Genomic DNA, 23,952 nt, shown 5'->3' with positions numbered 1-23,952 from the left:
TGTGAAATTTCAGTTTCCATCGGCTGCATGCCACCATGCTTCCTGACATATTGATAATGAACTAAACCTCTGAAACTGTAAGGCAGCCCCAATGAAATGTTTTCCTCTATAAGAGTTGCTGTGGTCGAGGTGTCTCCGAAATAAAACCCTGACTAAGACACCCTCCTCTCTTCAGCGCTGTCTTCTATCTCTGTTCTGGGTGTCTTAGAGTTTTTAGTGAGGAGTTTCTCAACTCCTTAATAAGAAATTTCTTTGAGAATATGACATTTATGATTCAAAAGACACTGTAAACTAATTTAATGTCAAAGGGACTGAGAAAGGTTGTGAAAGTTTATACAGCCATACATATGTAAGAATTAGAAATATGAGTGGAAAAGGTGACATAACTTCTCAGTGTCTGGGAGGCCACCGAGGGTGGCACGGATGCACTGGCCGCTCTTTAGAGCTCTCACTGTTGTCAGCGTTGCTAAAGTCGTCTGCTCCAAAAGAGCTGAAGGGGGGGGGGGGCGGGGGCACTGAAAAGAGGGAGCCGTCAATGGCCCATGAAGCTTCCTTCTTTGGCTGGGAATGAGGCAGCATGCCTGTGTGATCCTGTGTGTGCCATATATGACTGTAGGTCTCTGCAGCCACGCCTGTCTGCTGCAGGAGGAAGTTTCCCTGATGATGGCTGAACAAGGCACTGATCCATCAGTTAACAGAATGCTATTAGGAGTTCCGATACACCATAATGATCCCCTTGCTGAGTTCAAACCCAAAGTGCAGGACCCAGGCAGGATGCCACTAAGCCCAGTCCCAACAAGGTCAGCAGAAGGCAAGTGCAGCCATTGCTCTCCTCAGAACATGCCTCTGTCCACCAACTGAATACCAGAAGGACCCCACGTGATGACTGGGGACACAGCAGAGCCAGTTATAGAACCTATATGGAGACTAACCCTGGAGTGGCCACCAGGTTTGACCACTCTGGGGGCGTGACTCCCCACCCCCACCCCCACCCGCAGGCGAGCCCTCAGACAGTGTGTAGTGCCTGGAGGGTGCTCTGTCAGTGTATGGCAAGAACAGGTTGAGCACTCAGCAGCCCCCCCTCTGGTCAGAGTGCCTTGACTACACTCACATCTCTTCCTGGCAGTGCACGACTAAGAGGGAGGACATGCTGCCGCATCCCAGCAGTCAGAGCACCACCCATGGTCGTGAAGAAGATTCCCGTACCACTGGCGAGGCCGTGGCCTGGGCCTTCAGCCATCAACCCGCCCAGTGCTACAACTGTCTACACTGATTCTCAGTTGCTACGGCTACACTATCCAGGGCTGGTACTGACAGGCCTCTACAGGACAAGTGCCAGGGGAGCTGGAGCGGTCCATGAAGGCTCTGGCAGCGTCCAACTGCGGAAGAGACCAGAACTCAGCCTGCATCCTCTGCTCTTCTGTTGCTGTTTTGTTTTCTACTAAAAACAAACAAACAAACAAAACACCTGCCTGTAAATACATCCCACTGATTTTAATTTTACGAAGTATTTCTGAACAAAACCTTCAAATCTCGATTTCTAAATCCAGCCAAAGGTTTTGTTTGTTTCTCCTTTCTGGTCCACCCCAATCGGGCATTTATCAGCAAGTCTGTGTGTGGTACTGCAGTGGCAGTGTGTGTGTGGCATCAGGCTGGCCAGTGTTGGCACCTGTGTGAATGTAGCTGTTATGGGTCCTGTTGGGGAAGAAGTCTAACCTAAAACCTCTGCCTTCACTTGTAGTTCAAAATAGACGTTCCTTAGACAGATCAAAGCTCCCCAGTGCGCAGCTCTACTCAAAGGCTGCCAGGAAAAGTCCGTTGCCAGCATCAAGGACAAAGGGACAGGCTCGGGTGGCCCTGTTGATTCGAGCAAGTCTCCAGTGACTGAGCAGAGCCACCAGAGCTTAGCTCACAAAGCTTACCTAACAAAGCTGGCCTACTCCAGCTCCTGCACGCAGACCTGGGCTCACTTTAAATCCTTGCAGCTGGGCTGGGATGCCTTTCAGACCAGAGCAGGTGCTCACAGCTTTTTTTTGCTCTGAGAAGACAGGAAACCCATGAACTCTACAGAAAGGATTCAAGCGTCTCAGAGTTTCCACACCAACTGTTTTATACGGTCTGCTTCCACCCTTAGCATCCCGACAGCAGGTCAGCTGAGCTGCTGACCTCCTTTTCAAGAACCCCAAGGCAGAGCAAGGAGAAGGGAGCCATGAGAGAGCCTATGCCTGGGCATCTTGGGCACCCTGGGTATCCTGAGCATCCTGAGAGGTGGTACCACAGCAGTCACAGCAGTCCCTGAGAGGACAGGGGAGGACAGACCAGAGCTGCAGTGTTCTTCCCTCCTCCAGCAAATGCAACAAGTGTTTCCTGGAGCTATAACAGACACACAGGCCCGCCCTCCCTCACAGACAGCCTCGGGAAGATGGCCGGCACGCGGTAAGGGGTAGCATGTTTGAGCACTTTCTCCCGCCGCTGTCGCGTAAGGAAGTGTCAGCACAAGCAATTCGACATCACTGAGCCTCAGAAAGGAGTCCTGTGCTGGAGAGCCTTGAGGGCCTCCTGCTAAAGCAAACGGAACCAGATGGAGGACAATGCAGGAGGAGACCCCTAGTCATCGAACCCAGAGACAGCAGAGCTGCAGGAGGCCAGGGGGCTGCTGCAGGGCAAAGCTTCTGCGAGGGGGATTCAGTCTGGGGAGGTATGCATGGGCCTGGAGGGTCAGGTTGGGACCCCGTAGGCTGCAGAAGGCACACCTGTGGTGTGTAGGTCACATGATGGGCTCACTGTGTGCATCTTACCACAGCTCTAAGAGGAGGTAAAGTAAGGCCTGAGCCAGGGAAGTTCAGGAGACACTGGGCAGTAGGAGCAGTGGGCCATGGGGTACCACAGGGGAGAGCAGGTTGTCTGGGAACCAGGTCTTAAGGTGGAAGGAGAGGACAGAGGGTGAATGTCTAAGGAATAAAGTACAGGCACACACACACGCACGCACGCACGCACACGCTCACAACGTGAGATGTGAGATGCTGGTCAGGTTTTACGGGGAGGGCCTGGCTGCAGGTCCAGCCGTCTGACAAACTGCTGGCTATTACTTATGGTGTCGGCCAGGGGTCACCTGTGGTCACCCACGGTAGTTAAGAACTCACTGTGGCCTGGCACCAGCTCACAGGGCACACAGGTAATCAAGAGAAGGGAGGAGATAAAAGCCTGGGCAGAGGGGCCTTGGGAGCCCAGGGTTCACTCCCTGGCCACCTGTCTGCTGCCGTGCCAAGGGCAGGTACCCTGGAGACAAGTTCACACCCATTTTACAGGCGAGAAGCCAGACCTCTCCGGGCAGCAGAAGCAGAAGACACTGTTAAGCAGTAAGAACATACACTTTATGGAAACTTCCAACGATGGCCGATGTAAAGTCTGTGAAAGAAGGTGGACCACAGCGTTTCCACAGAGGAGGGCAGGACTGACCCCTTCTGAAAAGCCAGACTGAGGGATCCTGCCAGTCAGGTCAAGGAAGGAGAGAGACCCTATACTCAGTGACCTGCCTGCAGGGCTTCTAGCTCATGACAGGGCCCACACTGGCCTCCTCCTGGCTTTGCCAAGTTTTGGTTTTTTGTTGTTGTTGTTGTTACCGTTTTGAGATACGGTCTCACTATGTAGCTCAGGCTAGCCTCAAACTCATACAGATCTGCCTGCCTCTCCCTCCAGACTTCTGGGACTACAAGTTTGCATCACCATACCCAACACAGAAAACAGACTCAAGAAATAAGTCGTAATTAATTTTCTACTTTCATAAGTTTCTTTAAAAAAACAAACAAACAAGTTGTGTTTCATTTAACATTTGGCACTTGTATCTTCCAGACCCCAAAACACCCAGTGAAGGGACTGACTCGGACTACTGTTTCACTGAGCAGGCCTGAGACTGTAACCAACCTCTGAGGTTAAACTACAAAGCACCCTTCACACCGCAATGACTGAGGCTTTTGTATGACCCAGCATTGAACAAGCACAGAGGGACAGGCATCTCCCACACAAGGGGGACATCACTAATCTGGGAGTTATGTGGACACAATCTGCCATGGGTCATGTAAGGAGTGGTTCCAAGACACGAACAGCGACAGCAAATGTTACAAATAAGCTCACCGATGAGTCTGCCTGTGACGCCTGGGAGGCACAAGGACCCGGAACAGAGAAGTCAGCAGTGCTGAGACCGGCAAGGAGGTGACAGTGGTCTCAGCAAGCGGAGAGGCTTGGTATACTCCTCAATAAGTGCGTAAGTATCCTACAAGGCCAACTCTCTCCACTGCCTCCTCCCACCATGTGTGCTGAGACTGGAACTCCGGCTCTTACAGATGGGAGGCAGGTACCCCTCCTCTGAGTCGTATCCCTACCCCATTCACTAGATTTTTAACATTTTAGTGGGACCCAATTCAAATGTCAACAGTTCTTCTACAATAAGATGAACCAACTCAAAGTGCTGGTCTACAATGTCAGCATTTTTGATGTTGCAATTGCTTTAGTAGGGCACACAGCCACAATTATATCCAGGATGGGAGGAATCAAGACCCATTTAGTAAGAGATAAAAATGAAAATCTAAGAAAACATTATAAAATCTAAATAGAAACAACAAATGAATGACAATGTAACACTGTACACTTGAGTTCCCTTCCTTGAAAGTACTGTGTCCCAGTGACAATGAGCACCCCTCCCCCACCTCACCCCAGACTCTGGTCTTCAAAGCACCCTCCACAAGCAGGCCTGAGAGAGGGAGGAAGATAACCAGCCTGGGAGGTGTCTCACTATGCCAGAAATCAAGGTAGCAAAAATAGGTAGGAGGCAGGGGTCTGGCTCAATGGGTAAAGGCCTTGCCATGCTAGTATGAGAGACTGAGTTCAAATCGCTGGGATCCATGTAATTCCAGTGGTTCTATGGTGAGATGGGAGACAGGAAGCCCTTGGGCCAGCTAGCTTACTGTGTGTGTCATCAAACAAAAGACCCTCATTCAAGGAAGGTGGAAGTCGAAGGCTGACACCTAAGTTATCCTATGACTTCCAAACACATACCACGGTCAGTCACACCAATGTTCTACACATAAATGTACATATGCAAACACACACACACACACACACACACATCCAAAATTACATAGGCTAGGCTGGAGAGCTAGCTCGGTGGTTGGAAGCACTCCCTGCTCTTGCAGAGGACCGGGATTTGAGCCTCCCTAGTCATACCCCAGGTCCCTTACCTGACCACTCTTTCTATGTATAGCTCCTATCAGCTTATCTGTGTAGTTTGGGGACAGCTATGCTGGTTGCCAGCTTTCTGAGTCTGCTTCCTTGTAGGGTGTCTCTTTCCCTCCCATTGGCAGGGAGCAGCTGTGGCTGAAGGCCTTTGTGGGCTACAATGGGAACTGGCAGGCCAACGTGGTCTGGAGGCCTGACACAGGTGGGCTCCTATCATCTGTAACTCCAGTTTTAGGAGATCTGATGCCTTTTTCTGACCTCCACAGCCACTAGACACAGACATGGCACACGTGTATATATTCAGACAAATCATCCATGCACATAAAATGAATAACAACACTAAGCTAAAAAAAATTTTTTTAAAGGCATGGTTAGGGTTGAAATCCTGCATTTTAACATTAGAAAGAAAGATGAGCCGGGCGTGGTGGCGCACGCCTTTAATCCCAGCACTCGGGAGGCAGAGGCAGGCAGATTTCTGAGTTCGAGGTCAGCCTGGTCTACAAAGTGAGTTCCAGGACAGCCAGAGCTATACAGAGAAACCCTGTCTCGAAAAACCAAAAAAAAAAAAAAAAAAAGAAGAAGAAAGAAAGATGAAATCAATGATAATAAAATAGTCATGCGGGCTGGTGAGATGGCTCAGTGGGTAAGAGCACCCGACTGCTCTTCCGAAGGTCCAGAGTTCAAATCCCAGCAACCACATGGTGGCTCACAACCATCCTTAACGAGATCTGGTGCCCTCTTCTGGAGTGTCTGAAGACAGCTACAGTGTACTTACATATAATAAATAAATAAATCTTTAAAAAAAAAAAATAGTCATGCATAAAAGGGTCAGAGGAAACTGGTAATCCAAAGTCAGAATAATGCCTAACCTAGTTTTCATATATCTAGTTGGTAAGAAAATAATGTAAATAATGTCTGTTAGCCCACTCCACCCCTGACTCTGAAGGGATTAGCAAGGCCACCAAGCATTCCTGTATGGCTGGCTGATGCGGGATTCATGGTCAGGACAACAGAGTGGACCTCACAAGCTATTCCTGTGCTTTCTGCATTGCATAGGGGGGATATGACTGCGTGACAGAGAGCGGTCGGCCAGCACCATCACTTCTGCTAAGCCACCACAGATGATGTTGCTTCCACAGTGAAGAAAGATGTCATCGCCTGAGTTACACAGCCTCACCGTTGATGTACTCCAGCCAAGACAGCCTCCACTTAGAGCACCTACAAGGGGGAGTGGGGCGCTGAGTAGCAGCTGGCTCGGCGGACTATTTATTAGTCAAGTGTCACGGTTTAAGGAATTCCCAAACTGCAAGTATTTGGCAAAAGGATTCTGGCCCAAAAAAAACAAACAAAGCCTGCTGGAGGACTTTCATTCTAAGGCCTCAATTTGTTAAAAATATTTGAGGATGGTGATTAGCACATCATAAAAATAACGAGGCACGCAGAAAGAAGACATTATGAGCTCGATGTCACAACTGCCGGTGTTAGTCTTTCTGACAGAGGCTGGAAAACACCGGTGTTTGCTCTATTTAAAGAAAACGAGTTTGACAGTACACGCAACAGGATAGCAGAATATTTTCAAGAGGTAAGACATTTCTTTTGGATGTGGGTATTAGAGGTGTAAGCACACACACACACACACACACACGTGTGTATGTGTGTGTGTGCAATACATGTATGTGCACACACATACTTGTGCGCAGGGTGTGGATGTGTGTACATGTATACCCAGTGTGTGTGTATGTACACATGTGTTGTAAGCATGTGTGTATATATGTGCTGTAAGCATGTGTGCATGTATGCATGTGTATACACGTATGTGTATATGTGTACACATATGTGGTGCATGTGTGTGCGTGTGTGCGTGTGTACCCGTACTAAGGCCAGCTGAGATGTCAGGTGTACTCCTATATTGTTCTCTGCTTTATTCCTTCAGCACAGAGTCTCTCTTGGAACCTAGACCTTGCTGGTTTTCATCTAGGTAGACAGCCAGATGCCCAGGGATTCTGTCACATCACTAGCCACTCCCAACTCTGACCCTAGAGGCTGGTCTTACAGGCAGGTACAGCCACACCCAGAATTTTACATGGATGTTGGAGGCCTGAACTTGGGTCCCCAAACTTGTGTTTCCTGCACTACAACCTACCAAGCTATCTCCCAAGCCCACAAGGAAAATTAAAAAAAAAAAAAAAAAATTAACTACAACATCCAGAAATGAAAAAGACAACCATGTGAGATTAAAAGGTAGACAGATGGGCTGCGGAGGAGACACACCAGGAGAGTCTCAGGGAACGGGTATTCAGAAACTCGTACTGCAAAAAACCAGGGTGATTCTGTGCCTGCTACTGAGAATTAGGGGTACATGAGTCAGGGTCTCTCTGCGTAGCCCTGGCTGTCCTGGAACTCACTCTGTAGATCAGGCTGGCCTCGAACTCAGAAATCCGCTGCCTCTGCCTCCCAAGTGCTGGGATTAGGCATGCGCCACCACAGCCGAGCCTTGTATTTAGTTTTTATAATACTGATGAGTGTATTGTATGATAAAATAAGAGGACTCACATCCAAACACACAAAAAAACAATATTTCAATAAGAAAGTCAAGTTAAAGACATCTAGAGCTGCTGGGCGTGGCTGGGCATGGGCATGCCCACACCTTTGATCCCAGCACTTGGGAGGCAGAGGCAGACGGCTAGCTCTCTCAAAATTTTGAGGTCAGCCTGGTATCAATTAGCAATACACCTGGTACATTTAGATACATGCAGGTAAACACTCAGACACACAAAATAAAAATAAATACATCTTAAAAAATGAAAATGAGCCGGGTGTGGTGGCGCACGCCTTTAATCCCAGCACTCGGGAGGCAGAGGCAGGTGGATTTCTGAGTTTGAGGTCAGCCTGGTCTACAGAGTGAGTTCCAGGACAGCCAGAGCTACACAGAGAAACCCTGTCTCAAAAAAACAAAAAAAAGGGCTGGCGAGATGGCTCAGTGGTTAAGAGCGCCAACTGCTCTTCCGAAGGTCCTGAGTTCAAATCCCAGCAACCACATGGTGGCTCACAACCATCATTTCGTAACGAAATCTAATGCCCTCTTCTGGAGTATCTGAGGACAGCTACAGTGTACTTAGATATAATAAATTTAAAAAAGAAAGAAAGAAAGAAAGAAAACGGAGGAAGCAAGAGACTCGGCTCAGACGTTAAGATCTCTGGCTTCTCTTCTGAAGGTCCTGAGTTCAGTTCCCAGCAACCACATGGTGGCTCATAATCATCTATAATGTGATCTGATGCTCTCTTCTGGCATCCAGGTGTACATGCAGACAGCATTCATATAAATAAATGAATCAAGAAAGAAAGAAACAAGCCGGGCGTGGTGGCGCACGCCTTTAATCCCAGCACTCGGGAGGCAGAGGCAGGCGGATTTCTGAGTTCGAGGCCAGCCTGGTCTACAAAGTGAGTGCCAGGACAGCCAGGGCTACACAGAGAAACCCTGTCTCGAAAAACCAAAAAAAAAAAAAAAAAAAAAAAAAAAAAAAGAAAGAAAGAAAGAAACAAACAAACAAACAGAGAGAGGGAGGCCAAAATCTATGAGTCATAACAACAGAGAGGCAAGAATGATTTGACACATGCAACCAATAAACCTATCACATTAACAGAATGACAGACAGAGAGGCTGTATGACCGTCGTGACATCAGATCACAATAACAGAATGACAGAGAGGCTGTATGACCGTCGTGACATCAGATCACAATAACAGAATGACAGACAGAGAGGCTGTATGACCGTCGTGACATCAGATCACAATAACAGAATGACAGACAGAGAGGCTGTACGACCGTCGTGACATCAGACCACAATAACAGAATGACAGACAGAGAGGCTGTATGACCGTCGTGACATCAGACCACAATAACAGAATGACAGACAGAGAGGCTGTATGACCGTCGTGACATCAGACACAGGAAGGATACATGGTATTCTGTGACGGAACATGTCTGTCATCCCAGCCCTCAGGAGGCTGAGGCAGGTAGGTCTCTGTGAGTTTGAGGCTAGCCTGTTCAACATACTTTTAATTTCTAATTTAGCGGGTTCTGAGAAGGCTAGGCTGATTCTTTGATAGGCTTCAAATTGGGCAATTCCAGGCAAGTCCTCCGAAGCTGCCCCGCCCATCATGTGGCCTGAGGCAAGGACAATGGGTCAGCAGCAGTTTCCAGACCTTCCCCAGCAGGTCCCCAGCCCTTGCACCCAGGTACAGGAATCTGCACAGAGATAGACCCAACAGATTAACACAGAGGTCACCTACCCTGAAATTCCCTAATGTGCTTTAAATCAGGCCTGCAAACTCACCTGGGTGTCTCTCTATTCTGGTAATGGGAGACCCCAGCATGCTGGACTTCTGCAGAATAAAACACTCATTGTGTTTACATACTGTTTGAGTCCAGGGTATCATTCTTCCGTGAATGATAGACCCTTACAGGTTCCAGTAAAAAAAAAGGGGGGGGGGAGGGAGGGAGGGAGGAAGGAAGGGAAAACAGAGAGACAGAGGGAAGAAAGGACAGGCACAGAGGGACACATTTCACAACAAAGGCTGTGTGTACTGAGTGGGAAGAGCTGAAAGCATTCCTTGAGGTCAGGAGCAACAGGAGGACGCCATCTTCACACACTTACTCAAAGCATGCTATAGTCCTAGACAGATTTCCAGAAGGACATCAAGGGCAACCAAACTGAAGCTATGGCAGATAGCATGGCCTTACCATATAGAGGGCTTTTATGTTTGCTTTGTTGTTTTCAAGACAGGGTTTCTCTGTATAGCCCTGGCTGTCACAGAACTCATTCTGTGGACCAGACTGGTCTTGAACTCACAGAGATCCACCTTCCTGATTCCCTGAGTGCTGGATCTTAAGGTGTGTGTCACCACCCTCAGCGGATAGCCTTAACTTTAAAACAAGGTCATTTCTATTTTTATGTGTATGGCTATTTGGTCTGTTTGTATGTCTGTGCACCAGAAGTGTGCCTGGTTCCGGGAGAAGCCAGAATTACGTAGTGGTTTGAATGAAGACGCCCCCCACACCCACCCCACACCCACCTCACCCCGGTAGGCTCATAGGGAGTGGTGGTATTTGAAAGGTTTAGCAGGGGTGGCCTTGTTGGTGGAAGTGTGTCACTGGGGGTGGGCTCCTGGGTTTCAGAAGCCCAAGCCATTCCTCTCTTCCTGCCTGTGGATCTGGATGTAGATAGAGCCTTGACTCCTTATGTGTGGCCTTGTTCTCTGCCCAGGTGATAATGCACTAAGACTCTGAAGCTATAAGGCAGCCCTAACCTAAGGTTTTCCTTCCTAAGAGCTGCCTTGGGCGTGGTGTCTCCTCATAGCACTAGATCAATGACTAAGGCCGGTCACCTGCAACCGGGGTGAGCTGTCACGTGAGGGCTGGGGCTTGAATCTGGGTCCTCTGGAAGAGCAGCCAGTGCTCTTAATCACTGAGTCATCTCTCCAGTCCCTATATAAGAAAGCTTAAGGGTTTCATTAATAAATAAATACCTACCAAAACTGATAAAAGAAAAAAATGATGTAAGAATTTTGTAATGCTGCCAAGCACAAAAATCAACATTAAAAAAAAAAAAAATGAGTGTTAAGTAGACCTGGCACTGCAAACCACAATCCCAGGTTTAGGAGGCTAAGGTAGGATGCTAACAAATTCAGAGCCTGATTGAACTAGAGGGTAAGTTTAAGAATAGTCTGGCCAAATTAGTGAGTTTATGCTGCAAAATAATAAAGTCAAAACAAGGCTGGTGGTATAGCTCAGTGGTTGAGCACTTTCCTACGATGAATAAGATCCTTGGGTCAATCAGTGGTACAGTAAGAAGAAAAAGGACAGCCAGAGTAGGCTAGGCACTGTGCTGTGTGCCTGCAGACCCAGCTAGGCTGTGCACCGTGGTATGCGCCTACAGACCCAGCTAGGCTGGGCACCGTGCTGTGTGCCTGTAGACCCAGCTAGGCTGGGCACCGTGCTGTGTGCCTGTAGACCCAGCTAGGCTGGGCACTGTGCTGTGCGCCTGCAGACCCAGCTAGGCTGGGAACTGTGCTGTGTGCCTGTAGACCCAGCTAGGCTGGGCACTGTGCTGTGTGCCTGTAGACCCAGCTAGGCTGGGAACTGTGCTGTGTGCCTGTAGACCCAGCTAGGCTGGGCACTGTGCTGTGCACCTGCAGACCCAGCTAGGCTGGGCACTGTGCTGTGTGGGCACCGTGGTGTGTGCCTGTAGACCCAGCTAGGCTGGGCACCGTGCTGTGTGCCTGTAGACCCAGCTAGGCTGGGCACCGTGCTGTGTGCCTGTAGACCCAGCTAGGCTGGGCACTGTGCTGTGTGGGCACCGTGGTGTGTGCCTGTAGACCCAGCTAGGCTGGGCACCGTGCTGTGTGCCTGTAGACCCAGCTAGGCTGGGCACCGTGCTGTGTGCCTGTAGACCCAGCTAGGCTGGGCACTGTGCTGTGTGGGCACCGTGGTGTGTGCCTGTAGACCCAGCTAGGCTGGGCACTGTGCTGTGCACCTGTAGACCCAGCTAGGCTGGGCACCGTGGTGTGTGCCTGTAGACCCAGCTAGGCTGGGCACCGTGCTGTGTGCCTGTAGACCCAGCTAGGCTGGGCACTGTGCTGTGTGGGCACCGTGGTGTGTGCCTGTAGACCCAGCTAGGCTGGGCACCGTGCTGTGTGCCTGTAGACCCAGCTAGGCTGGGCACCGTGCTGTGTGCCTGTAGACCCAGCTAGGCTGGGCACTGTGCTGTGTGGGCACCGTGGTGTGTGCCTGTAGACCCAGCTAGGCTGGGCACTGTGCTGTGCACCTGTAGACCCAGCTAGGCTGGGCACCGTGCTGTGTGCCTGTAGACCCAGCTAGGCTGGGCACTGTGCTGTGCGCCTGCAGACCCAGCTAGGCTGGGCACCGTGGTGTGTGCCTGTAGACCCAGCTAGGCTGGGCACCGTGCTGTGTGCCTGTAGACCCAGCTAGGCTGGGCACTGTGCTGTGCACCTGCAGACCCAGCTAGGCTGGGCACTGTGCTGTGTGGGCACCGTGGTGTGTGCCTGTAGACCCAGCTAGGCTGGGCACTGTGCTGTGCACCTGCAGACCCAGCTAGGCTGGGCACCGTGGTGTGTGCCTGTAGACCCAGCTAGGCTGGGCACCGTGGTGACCCAACTACTTGCAGCCATCACTTGGGCTCACAAGTTCAAACCTGGGGAACATACCAAGACTATTCCAAAAGACAAAAGCAAATTCAAAGAAAAATTCTAGGATCATTAGTATGCATAGACAACAAATTTGCAGAAAAATAAAGGAAACATTCCCAGCCATAATGAACATAAACAGTAATGGGCTCAGGAATACACTGAAGGAGAAGAGTGATGCGTCTCTGGGAAGGAAATCCCAAAGCACTGACGGGACAGATGGAAGGGGACAGATGGAAGGGGACAGATGGAAGGGGACACACCAAGATGGAAGACTATGAGCCATGTCCAGGGGTTGACTGGAGGGACATTATATAAACGCCTATACTACCTAAGGTAACCCGACCAATTCAATATAATTTCTATCAAAATCCTAAATGCCATTCTTCACCAAACTAGAAATAAAAACAAGCACCAGGATCTGTGTGGATCCCCAGACTGACCTTGTGGTGCCGGGGATCGATGGAGGAAACCTGCTCTCAGACATACCCCAGCAACTGTGAGCAAAAGGAACAAAAAACTCGGAGAATCAAAGAACTCGACCTCAAATAGTGTCTACAAAGCTGTAGCACTGGCGTAAAACTGATACAGACTAATGAGACTGAATTGAAAACCAATAAATCAATCCACGGACAGTCACCTGAAATATATGCCATGGAGAAGAGCACTCTGCTAAATGGTGCCAGCAAAACTGGACAGCCACATGTAGAAGTGTGACACCAGACTTCTATTCTCCTCAACATATAAAGATTAACTTGAAATGGATCAAATATTTAAATCTAGGTTGTGAAACCAGGAAACTAGTAGAAGAAAATGCAGGGTAGACATGACTCTCTCTAATGACTCCCTAGGAGCAGAAGTAATCAAAGAAGAAACACACAAATGGAGTCACAGTGGCTTAGTTAGGGTTTTGCTGCTGTGAACTGACACCATGACCAAAGCAACTCTTATAAGGACAACTTTTTTTTTTTTTCCCTTGGTTTTCCAAGACAGGGTTTCTCTGTGTACTCACTCCGTAGACCAGGCTGACCTTGAACTCAGAGATCCGCTTGCCTCTGCCTCCCAAGTGCTGGGATTAAAGACATGCACCACCACTACCGGGCTAAGGACAGCATTTAATTGGGGCTGGCTTACAGGTCCAGAGGTTCAGTTATCATCATCACGGTGGGAGCATGGCAGCATCCAGGCAGGCATGGTGCAGGAGGAGCTGAGAGTTCTCCATCTTCATCTGAAGGCTGCCAGCAGAATACTCACTTCCAGGCAGCTAGGATGAGGGTCTTAAAGCCCACACCCACAGTGACACACCTACTCCATCAGGGCCACACCATCTAATAGTGCCACTCCTTGGACTGAGCATATACAAACCGTCACACACAGCAAAGTAAGAAGTACACAGAGAACATGTAGATAGAATAGTGCAAAAGCAAGTCCTCCGATGGGACAGAGTTCAGACACAGGTGCAACTCAGCCCCTAACATCGTGAGGCACCTGACCTTCAGACAAGTAAGTGACCCAAATCTAGGGGATATGAGTCAAACCACAGGGAGGTACCATTCTTCCATGGCCTGTGGTTCAAGGACAAACCCCAGCAAAGGTTCACAAGATGTGAAAGATGGTTGGGAATATAAATTAGCATAGGCGTTGTGGGGTTCCCTCAGCAAACTGAGACAGAACCACCATCCGACCCAGCAAGGTCCACTCTGTGACGTACCCACAGGAGCCATGCACATGCCTGTGTTTACTGCAACACTGTTTCAACAGGCAAGACAGGATATCAACTGTGGTATCCACTGAAAAAGAATGGACACAGGCAATGTGGCACCCAATTATTAGTCTCTGTTAGTGACCCATAAAATGATAAAGTCATTTGTGAAAACACAGGATAACTGAAGGATGCTATGTTAAGTAAACGGAGCCAAGGATCACAAAGGCTGCGTGTTCTGAGGCCAACAGCATGGTGCCCAAACAGCTGGCCCCACAGAGCACAGTGGAAAACTAACAGTCAGGAAAGGATGGAGATGGTAAGGAGGAAGCCGGTTTGGAAGGGTGACAGTTGCCAGGCAGTTAGATAAGAGCTAAGTCCCAAAGTTCTGTAGCCTCAGCGTGGTCAGTTCACAATTGTTATAGATTTCAAAATACCTACCAAGACAAAATGATAAATGTTTAGGGGATGGAACACTAATTGCCTTGACTGGGTTGCTACACATTGTATACATACATCCAACTATCACACTGTACTCAATAAATGCTATAATTATTATGCGTCAATTAAAAACAAAACAAAGTAAGCAGACCAAAATACTCTTAATCCTTGAGAGGGGCTAAGGCTTCTTATTGCTTTAGAAACTGCTTTAGCAAATAAAAGGATCACTTTAAAAAAAAATCCACACGGGGGTTGGAGAGATGGCTCAGCAGTTAAGAGTGCTGACTGTTCTTCCAGAGGACCTGAGTTCAATTCCCAGCAACCACATGGTGGCTCACAACCATCTATCTGTAATGAGATCTGATGCCCTCTTCTGGTGTGTCTGAAGACAGCAACAGTGTTTGCATATACATTAAATGAATAAATAAATCTTTTTTTTTTTTAAAGATTTATTTATTGATTATGTGTAAGTACACTGTAGCTGTCTTCAGACACACCAGAAGAGGGAGTCAGATCTCGTTACGGATGGTTGTGAGCCACCATGTGGTTGCTGGGATTTGATCTCTGGACCTTTGGAAGAGCAGTCGGGTGCTCTTACCCACTGAGCCATCTCACCAGCCCCTAAATAAATCTTTTTAAAAAATACACATGGGGCTGGAGAGATGGCTCAGTGGATAAGAGCACTGACTGCTCTTCCAAAGGCCCTGAGTCAGACTCCCTGCTCCCACACAGTAACTCCCAGCCACCTGTAAGTCCAGTTTGGGGGAATCTGATTCCCTCTTTTGGCCTCTTCAGATACAACACACAAGTGGTGCACAGACAACACCCGTACATATAAAGTAAGATTTTGTGTGTGTGTGTGTAAAAAGATCATCTACAGTTTCTTTTTTTTTTAAAAGATTTATTATTATATCCAAACCAGAAGAGGGTATCAGATCCCATTACAGATGGTTGTGAGCCACCATGCGGTTGCTGGGATTTGAACTCAGGACCTTTGGAAGAGCAGTCAGTGCTCTTACCCACTGAGCCATCTCTCCAACCCTCATCTACAGTTTCAAATACAGCCAGAATGCAGATCAGCAGTACCCTGTACATGGGGCAGGAGTAGGACCCGACAGTAATAGGCACAAAGTAACTGCAAGACGATGGAACCGTCTGAACACACGAGAGCGAAATGGTTGTGAACACGCGAGAGCGAAATGGTTGTATTACTGTACACATTTATTACCCATTGATTAAAACTTCCATTAATGATAGATGACCTCAGGGTAAATAAATTGCGTCTCAATGAAACTCTAAAAAAAGGGAAACTATCTAACTTGAAGTTGGAAACCTGAGAGCTAAGGTTCTTCTCTTTACAAAAGTACATCACAAAATGCTTGGCCCAGCTGAGCCCACTTCCTGGTCACACAGGTCACCCTATTTGATTATCTGAGATCCAGGTATCAATCCTTGTCACAGTATGACGGCAGGAGACACCCATGGACCCCTTCAGGAAAGAGCACTGAGTGCTTGCACCAATGCACCTTGGGTCTGCTGAGAGAGAGGATGCTGTAGAAGAAGAACTGGTATACGGAGAAAAGGCGGAGGCAGACACAGAGAGCAAGCAGGCGGAGGCAGAGCAGTGGCTACGAGCAGACTCTCATAGACTCCTTCACTGGATACACTCCCAAGATAGAAGTCACACTCCAGCCTGTGCTGAGCTAGCTCTTCCTGGGCTCTGACCTGTGTGAGGTGGACAGGACACACCCTAACATGCCCTGTGACATGCACCAGGATTCACGCCTGGTTGGTGCCGCGCCCCTTAGCTAGAACACCTGCATCCAGAGAACGGCCGCCCACCTGCTGGCAAATGAAGGACAGAGAGCCTTTACTGCCCCTCACCCAGGCACATCTGCATGGAGTTCTGCTACGCCCTGGCCCTGTGGGTGGCCCTGGGAATACAACTCTAAAGAAGGCCAAGATTAATTATAAAACCATCTGTCATTACAAACTTCAGGTATGACAGACTCTGACAGCTACTCTGTGTATCAGTTTTAGGTCTCAGAATACATAGCGCTCATCAGACATTCCCATCTGACCATGGTCCTTGAACCATTCTCCTTGTCAAAGTCTTACGCACCTCAACCTTGAAGCCTCCTGGAGGAAACTTAAGGCTTTAACCATCCTCCAGTGGAAAGAGGCAGCTGTGCCAATGGGAGCAGCTCCAAGTGAGGAGCCCTAGGCCACGGCTGGTCACAGGTGAGGGACTGATCTGGCTGGCCATGGTTAAAGGAGCAAGCCCTGCCTGGACGCTGGTGATGACCTGGAGTAACCCCTTCTAAAGGCCAGCGTTGGGAGACAAGCCAGAGGATCACGAGAAAAAGAAACGGCTGCTTCCTTACGGCTTTGAAAGATTTTCAGTTGTCTTACTGTAGGGCACTTGTGGTGTATGGAGCGAGTAGACATTTATCCTCCAGAGCTTGGGAATTAAAGCTGTTAGCGCAGTAAAGCAAGCAGCACCCAATCCAATGAGAAACCGAATCAGGAGAAAACAAAACCAAACCCAATCAGCAAAGCAAGCAGCCCGCAGGGCTGGAGACTGCCTTGCTCCCGCCGGCCACAAGCCACAATTACCTTTTAAAGATGGGAGTTTTTGTAGTTCTCTATTATTGCTGGCATTAAACCGTGAAGAATTCTGCCGTTTGTCTTTCTTCACAGGAACGACGACGGGTTGAGGGATTGGTACTTTTATTTTAGTAGATGTTGAAGACTGGACAGCCGTGAGGCTGTTTTTCCTGCTGGCTATCTGTTTTCAAAAGAAAAAGAAATAAATATGTAAAATGGATTATTTAAAATAACTGCTAATACAGCACAACTGAAATGTAGAAAATACACACACACACACACACACACACACACACACACACACACACACTACTCCTCTGGGGCAGTGTTCTTCTCACCCTTTCACTGGAGCTGCGGGAGGCTGAGGCTTAAGTCCCACCCTCAGCAACTCTGGACTATAAGAGTCAGGCACCTGACTACTTATGTCCCCTGAAGACCTTTGAGTTTTTTTTCTTTGGGGACAGTCTTACTTGGTAGCTCAGGCTGACCTTGAATGCACTGCATAACACAGGCTAATCTCTAACTAGTGGTAATCCTTCTGCCTCAGCCTCTTGAGTGCTGATTGCAAGTGCAAGCCATCCTCTGCCTGGCTGACTTCTAAAATGTCACCATAATGTGGTAGGCTAGGTAATGACTGCCACAAAAATGGTCACATCCTAATCCCCGGGACATGTGAATATGTCACCTTGCTTGGCAAAAGAACTTTGCAGATGTGAATAAGTCAAGGTCAGCAGAGATGGGAAAGACCCCTCACTCTGGAGATGGCCAGTGTCTGCAGAGAGGGGAGGACCCCTTACTCTGGAGACAGCCCGAGTCAGCAGAGCACTCCTCATGGAGGAAGGAGGACGGTAGAATGCGGAAGGTAGTAAGATAATGGAACCTCAGGTCCAGAGTCAGGGAAACGTGAAGCTCACTGTGGCTTAGACAGAGGAGGGGCTGTGAGCAGACACCACCCTGGGCCTCCCTTGGGCCCTGATTCCAGTCTCAGCCTCAGAGCTCATACGGGCTCAGGGCCCCCGCTTGGTGGGGTTTCTAAGTATGATCAGCTGACATGAGACACTGGTTTCCTGCTACCACTGTCCATAAATGACAGCCACCATCTACACCAGTGAATGCAAGATGGACACAGCATGTTCGCTGTACCCTGTCTTCCCCAAAAAGTGGAACTTGTGTCTGTACACATGTTCTTTCATGGCCATCAGTGGGGCTGAAATGGGTAGAAAGTGACAGAGGAGGAGGAAGACATGGCCTCCATACACCCACATGCACAGACATGCACATCTGTACATACATGTGCACATCCTCACCACCCCCCAAACACCCACATATACTGAAAGGCCAACAGCTCCAACCTGAAGATACAACCCCCCTTGGCCCCCTCCCATCATCACACAGGGCCACAGCAACACGAGCCGCGGACTTATCGACTGCTATCCTTGGAATGCCTGTTTGCTAAGCAGTAAAGGCCTGCTTTATTTTTAATATGCCGCCTAAGAACACTTGGATAGGTCGTTCCAGATGTGGCTGCCCCAGCAGCAGCTGGAGTTCTGACCTGAGAGTCGGGGTTGGTACTCTTCCCACACAGTCTGTAGTGTGGACTTTCTCTCTGATCTCAGTGTCTGGCATGGTCTGATCTTGATCCCTAGGATGCTGGAACGGAAGCGGTGTGAACCTTTAACAGCTGGGGCCTGGCAGGAAGACCCTGTGCACACGGGACTCCTTGTGTTCCTGGACTGAAATGTAGTAAGTGATACACAGTGCCACCACTGCCACCTGCCCTTCTTTGTTTGTTTGTTTGTTTGTTTTGTTTTGTTTTGTTTTTCGAGACAGGGTCTCTCTGTGTAGTCCTGGCTGTCCTGGAACTCACTCTGTAGACCAGGCTGGCCTTGAACTCAGAAATCCTCCTGCCTCTGCCTCCCAAGTGCTGGGATTAAAGGCGTGTGCCACCACTGTCCAGCTGCCACCTGCCCTTCTGTCCTCACCAGAACTGAGTCACCTCCAGAGCTGTGAGCTAAACAACACTGTCCTTTATATGCAGCTACACTTGGCATGTAGTATTGTGACAGACAACTAATAAAGGATCGCTCACTCTTACATCTGGAACAAAATAAATAACTATAAATAAAGAGCTCACCCATGGGCTGGTGAGAGTGATCAGTGGGTAAAGATGCTGGCCACCAAGCCTGGCCACCAAGCCTGGCCACCAAGCGAGTTTAATCCCTGGGACTCACATGATGGAAGAAGAGGACTTCCACAAGTTGTCCTACGAACTCCACATATGCACTGGAACATACATGTACACATGTGTACACACACACATACAAATAAATGAATAAAGTATGTAGTTTAAAAAGAAAGCTCTGTCTATAACTCACCTCTTCCATGAAGCCCTGCTCCCAAATCAAAAGCTTATGTGTTGGCCTTCCTGGGCTGCTCCTTCAAGAGCTGGAGAGATGGCTCCACAGGGAAAAGAGCATGCTGCTCCTACAGAGGACATGGGTTCGGTTCCCAGCACCCACACTGGGCAGGTCACATGGCCTGGAAGTCCAACGATGTCAGAGGATCCATGCCTTTGGCCTCTAAGAGCACCTACCCTCATGCATGCACAAGTACATGTACATACACCTGCGCACACGCAGCCACACACAAGATTTACTGCACAGCCTCAGGGACAGGCCCACAGAGTGTTCCTGGCTCCCATGCGTGTACTGCAGCCTGCTCCGACCTCCACCTCCCACGGTCTACAGTGCCCAACCCAGGACCTCACAGACAAAGACCTTGAAGAACAACAGTAGAAAGCAACCAGAAGCCACTCTGAGGCCGTTTCATACCGAGCAGGGGAGACAAACTGCATCCCATGTAAGCAAGGCTAAGACTGGGGATGATCCGGTTAGCCCACAGAACAGAATTAAATCAAATCCAGACACTGGCCAGCCACCCTGCTGGGAAACAAGCTGAGCTAAGGTTTTCAATGTCTAAGGAGAGGAAGGTGTTGCATCTCTGCAGACACCAAGCCACCAGCTACCCTTGGACCCTGCCGAGTCTGCTCTCCTCTGGACCTCTCCAGAGCCTTTGCCTACTAGGAGGCAGAAAGCTTCCAGAGAGAAAACCTGCCCACTGCTTCATGTTGGCCAGGGTGAGTTTCTTCTAGTTTCATGGTGGCGACATGTCTGCTTCCCAGCCTGGCCCACCATGTCTCCTCCTGCAGCCCCTCCAGGCCCTCGTCTGAAAGGCTATTTACTCCCTCTAGCACCTCCACAGCCTTCCCACGTCACCCACCGCACGTTATGCCTGAGCACTTCTGGCCCAGGAAGCTAGCTAGGATCCTACACCCTGTCAATGGTAAGGGCACATCTTTCTCCCTGGAGGACAGGGGCCTGTTCAGCCATTGGTCAGTTTTGTGAGGATCTCAGGAGCTGCCAGCCAGGAAGAGCTTTTCTGAGGAAAGGCGCTCACCTCCCTTCCACACCCTCTGCCACAACTTTGGTGTGGCTCTGGGTCATTCACCCGGAGAGGGGGCAGGTAGACAGAAGAGTGGAAAGGCGCGGGGGCCTTCCAAGCTTGGGTGAGAAATGGACCTTACATGGAAGAGAGCTCCAAATGAGGTGGAGTGGCGTGGTGTGGCAGTGATGGGGCAGGTCTCTCTCTAAGAGACACTCTGGCTCTGTGGGCTCCAGCTCTGAGAAGGCTTTGGCTTCAACTATAAAGAAGAAATTCAGAGACTAGCTTGGGCAGGAGGCAGCAGCTAAGTGTGGAAAACAGTGTCAGACTGTCGGCAAAACCACAAAGGCTGGAGGTTGAGGCAGGAGTGTGTGTGTGTGTGTGTGTGTGTGTGTGTGTGTGTGTGTAGAAGAGTCCAGAGGAGAGAGAATGCCTCCCTTCTGGCTGAGGGGGACAGGTGAAGTGAGTGGCAATTGGCAATTGGCCTGTAAGGCAAAGCAGGAAGTTCAACGTGACAGCACTGTCTGCGGGCCGATGTGGTGATCCCATTACATTTGGGAAGAAGAGGCCAAAGCCCCCTCTCCCCGCCTCTTCCAGAATGTATTCTATTTTCTTTTTGTAAGAATAAGACTCAGGGGTGCTGGAGAGATAGCTCAGCGGTTAAGAGCACAGACTGCTCTTCCAGAGGGCCTGAGTTCAAATCCCAGCAACCACCTGGTACTCACAACCATCTGTAGTGGGATCTGATGCCCTCTTCTGTCATGTAGGCATGCATGTAAATATAATACTCATATACATAATTAAATAAATTAAAAAAGAATAAGACTCAGCAGCTAGATTGTCTTTTTTTTTTTTTTTTTGTAATCTTGGCTATTGGCTATCCATCCTACCCTGCCCATGAATCAAAATCTCAGTCACCTTCCTCTCTGTGTTCCGATGCTCAGGATAATCCTACCAGACACCCACTAGACACTTGGCAAGTGCACTGGGACTAGTCCTGCGACACTGGAAGTCGACAATATCTAAGTGAGTTGCTCAAGCCATGGGAATGATCACCTGGCTGATGAAGACAACAGACAAGGAGGGTACAAGGGGGCTGGGCACAGTGGCGAAGGGGGGTGTGGCCTTACAGACTGTGTCTTCCAGGACAGATGGACGGCTACAGTGCCAACAGCTGCAGCACAGCAGTCATGGCTGGGTGAAGCGGGTCGTCTTGAGCAGCATGGAGGAAGTGAACCAGAGCCCAGAAGGAGCAGGGGCCATGGGCAGCCGCAGTATGCTGATGTCCGGCTGGAGGAGAGTAAGGAGAAGGGGCACGGGAGACAGGGATAGCCACTTCTGGTATGGAAAGGCCAACTGCCTGGTGCTGTGAGGACAGGGCCCACAGGAAGGAAGCCAGAGGTCAGCTGAAGTGGGCCTAGACCTGGAGCTGCACAGGAGGGAGAGGATGGGCTGAGACACAATGCCAACAAGACAATGTGAGTCCATGTGGGTAAGCAGTGTAAGGTCTGCCAAGAGCCACTTGCAAGTGGAGATGAAGCCAGAATCAAGGTCTACAGGGATGGAGGAGGCCAAAAGGCCACCACATGAAAGGCTAGAGCAAGGAGCCCTGAGAAATGAGTGACTCAGGGCGAATATTCCTCCTTAATGGCCAAGCCACCTCGCTCACAGTCAGTCCTGGAACAAGTGCTGCCCACAGAGTTTCCCTGTAGCCTCCAGCCAGATAGCCCATTCCTCTCCTGCAAGCTCTCTCACAGTCCCTATGTGCACTGAGAATAACACAGCTGGGGCCTCTCCTCCGGGGCCCACAAGTGAAAGGTTCAGATGTGGGTGAACCCAACATCCCGCAGCAATAGTGGAGCCGGGCTTTAGCCACACCCAGTCAGATTTCCCACTTCTGGGTGATACCAACACTGCCTGGAGCCTTCATCCTTACACTCTACACTGAGCAATTCTGCCTTCCAACACAGTATAGACTGCTATCACCCAAGGTGCCAGAGACGAACTATTATCACATGACACATAGTTGAAGAAGCGCTTTTTGCCTCCCCAAAAGGGCCAGCCTGAAGCCAGTCAAATTACCAGCCTAACCATCAGCCCCATAGAGACAAACTGGAAAGGACCCAGATAACAAGCAACAGAGCTGCAATCAGCAGAGCGAACTGCAAAAGTGGAGCTTGGTCACTGAGGGGTGTGGCCGCCGAGGGCTTGGCCACCGAGGGTTGCCACTGCAGCACAAGAGGCAGCCAGGAAAGCTTTGCTGTTGGGGCGGGGCTGTGCACTGTAGGAAGTTTACAGCATCCTGACTTTGCCCTGTCTTGGATTGAGACAAGAATGTCACCAGCATTACTGAATGTCTCGAGTCATGTAGCAGGGTAAAATCACCTGTGGCTGAGAATCACATCTTTCAAAAAATACGTGACTAATTTGATTTAATGAATAGCCAAATTATAAGGGAAAAAGAAAGACAGCTCCCAGGAGGAGAAGTAGGTGCAGTGAGAACCAAGGGTAGCCAGGAGCTCGGCCGCTCCAGACTGAAGCCAGCAACCTGAGTGGCTGTCTCCTGCCCACTCTCAGGGGGCACTGACAGCAGTTTGGTTGGAGAGTCTCCAACCACGGGAAAAATGCAAAAACTGGAGAATGAGACTGCATGAAATAAAGTTTCTACAGAGTGAAGGAAACGGTCAACACAGAGAAGAGATGCCCCATTGGAAAAGAGGCTAGGCCTGCCAGGCGGTCATCTGATAGATGGTTAATATCCACAATACAGGGGGAACACAAAAGCAAAAGCAGATATTCCAATTAGGAATGGGCAGGTGATCTGAACAGACTCACTTCAAAACACAAATGGCCAACACATATGTGAAAATACCTGGCATTATTAATAATCTTAAAAAATGTTGATCAAAATTATAAGCTGCTGCTTCACCTCAGAATTGTGAACACATACTCACATATATATGTGTATACACATACAAATATACACACACACACACACACACATATATACACACACAAAAATATACACATGGCCCACCATAGCTAGCGAGGCTCTGGAGAAGGAGCTGCACACTGCTGGTGAGGATGTAAGTTAGCACCATTATGTAGAACCAAACTGTGGTTTCTCACTAAACTAAAAATAGCTCGACCGTATGATTCAGCTATCTCACTTCTGGTTCTATATCCAAAGGAAGCCAAACAAGCACAGCACAGGCTTCCTGCAGAGCTCGCGACAACCCAGGGTCTGTCTAGGTGCTCGGCAGCAGATGCACACTGGAATATTATTCAGCCATAAATAAATAAAATCCCACCATTTACACA

At 49.2% G+C, this 23,952-nt stretch overlaps 1 protein-coding gene across 5 annotated transcripts in view; it reads right to left on the bottom strand.

The window, feature by feature from the left end:
• Positions 1 to 23,952, bottom strand: part of Ppp2r5c (protein phosphatase 2 regulatory subunit B'gamma) — a 148,809-nt gene that overhangs the window by 113,057 nt on the left and 11,800 nt on the right. For all 5 annotated transcript variants that reach the window (XM_021179517.3, XM_021179519.3, XM_021179518.3 and 2 more), the window contains exon 3: positions 17,200 to 17,371. In XM_021179517.3, the coding sequence (XP_021035176.1) occupies positions 17,200 to 17,371 (172 nt within the window). The remainder of the gene's footprint in view (positions 1 to 17,199; positions 17,372 to 23,952) is intronic.

The sequence above is a fragment of the Mus caroli genome, unplaced genomic scaffold, assembly GCF_978045245.1.
Source record: "Mus caroli unplaced genomic scaffold, Mus_caroli_1 scaffold_14, whole genome shotgun sequence".
Taxonomy (NCBI): Eukaryota; Metazoa; Chordata; class Mammalia; order Rodentia; family Muridae; genus Mus; species Mus caroli.
Note: the sequence above shows the minus strand (reverse complement) of the source record. Positions and strands in the feature narration are given on the sequence as shown.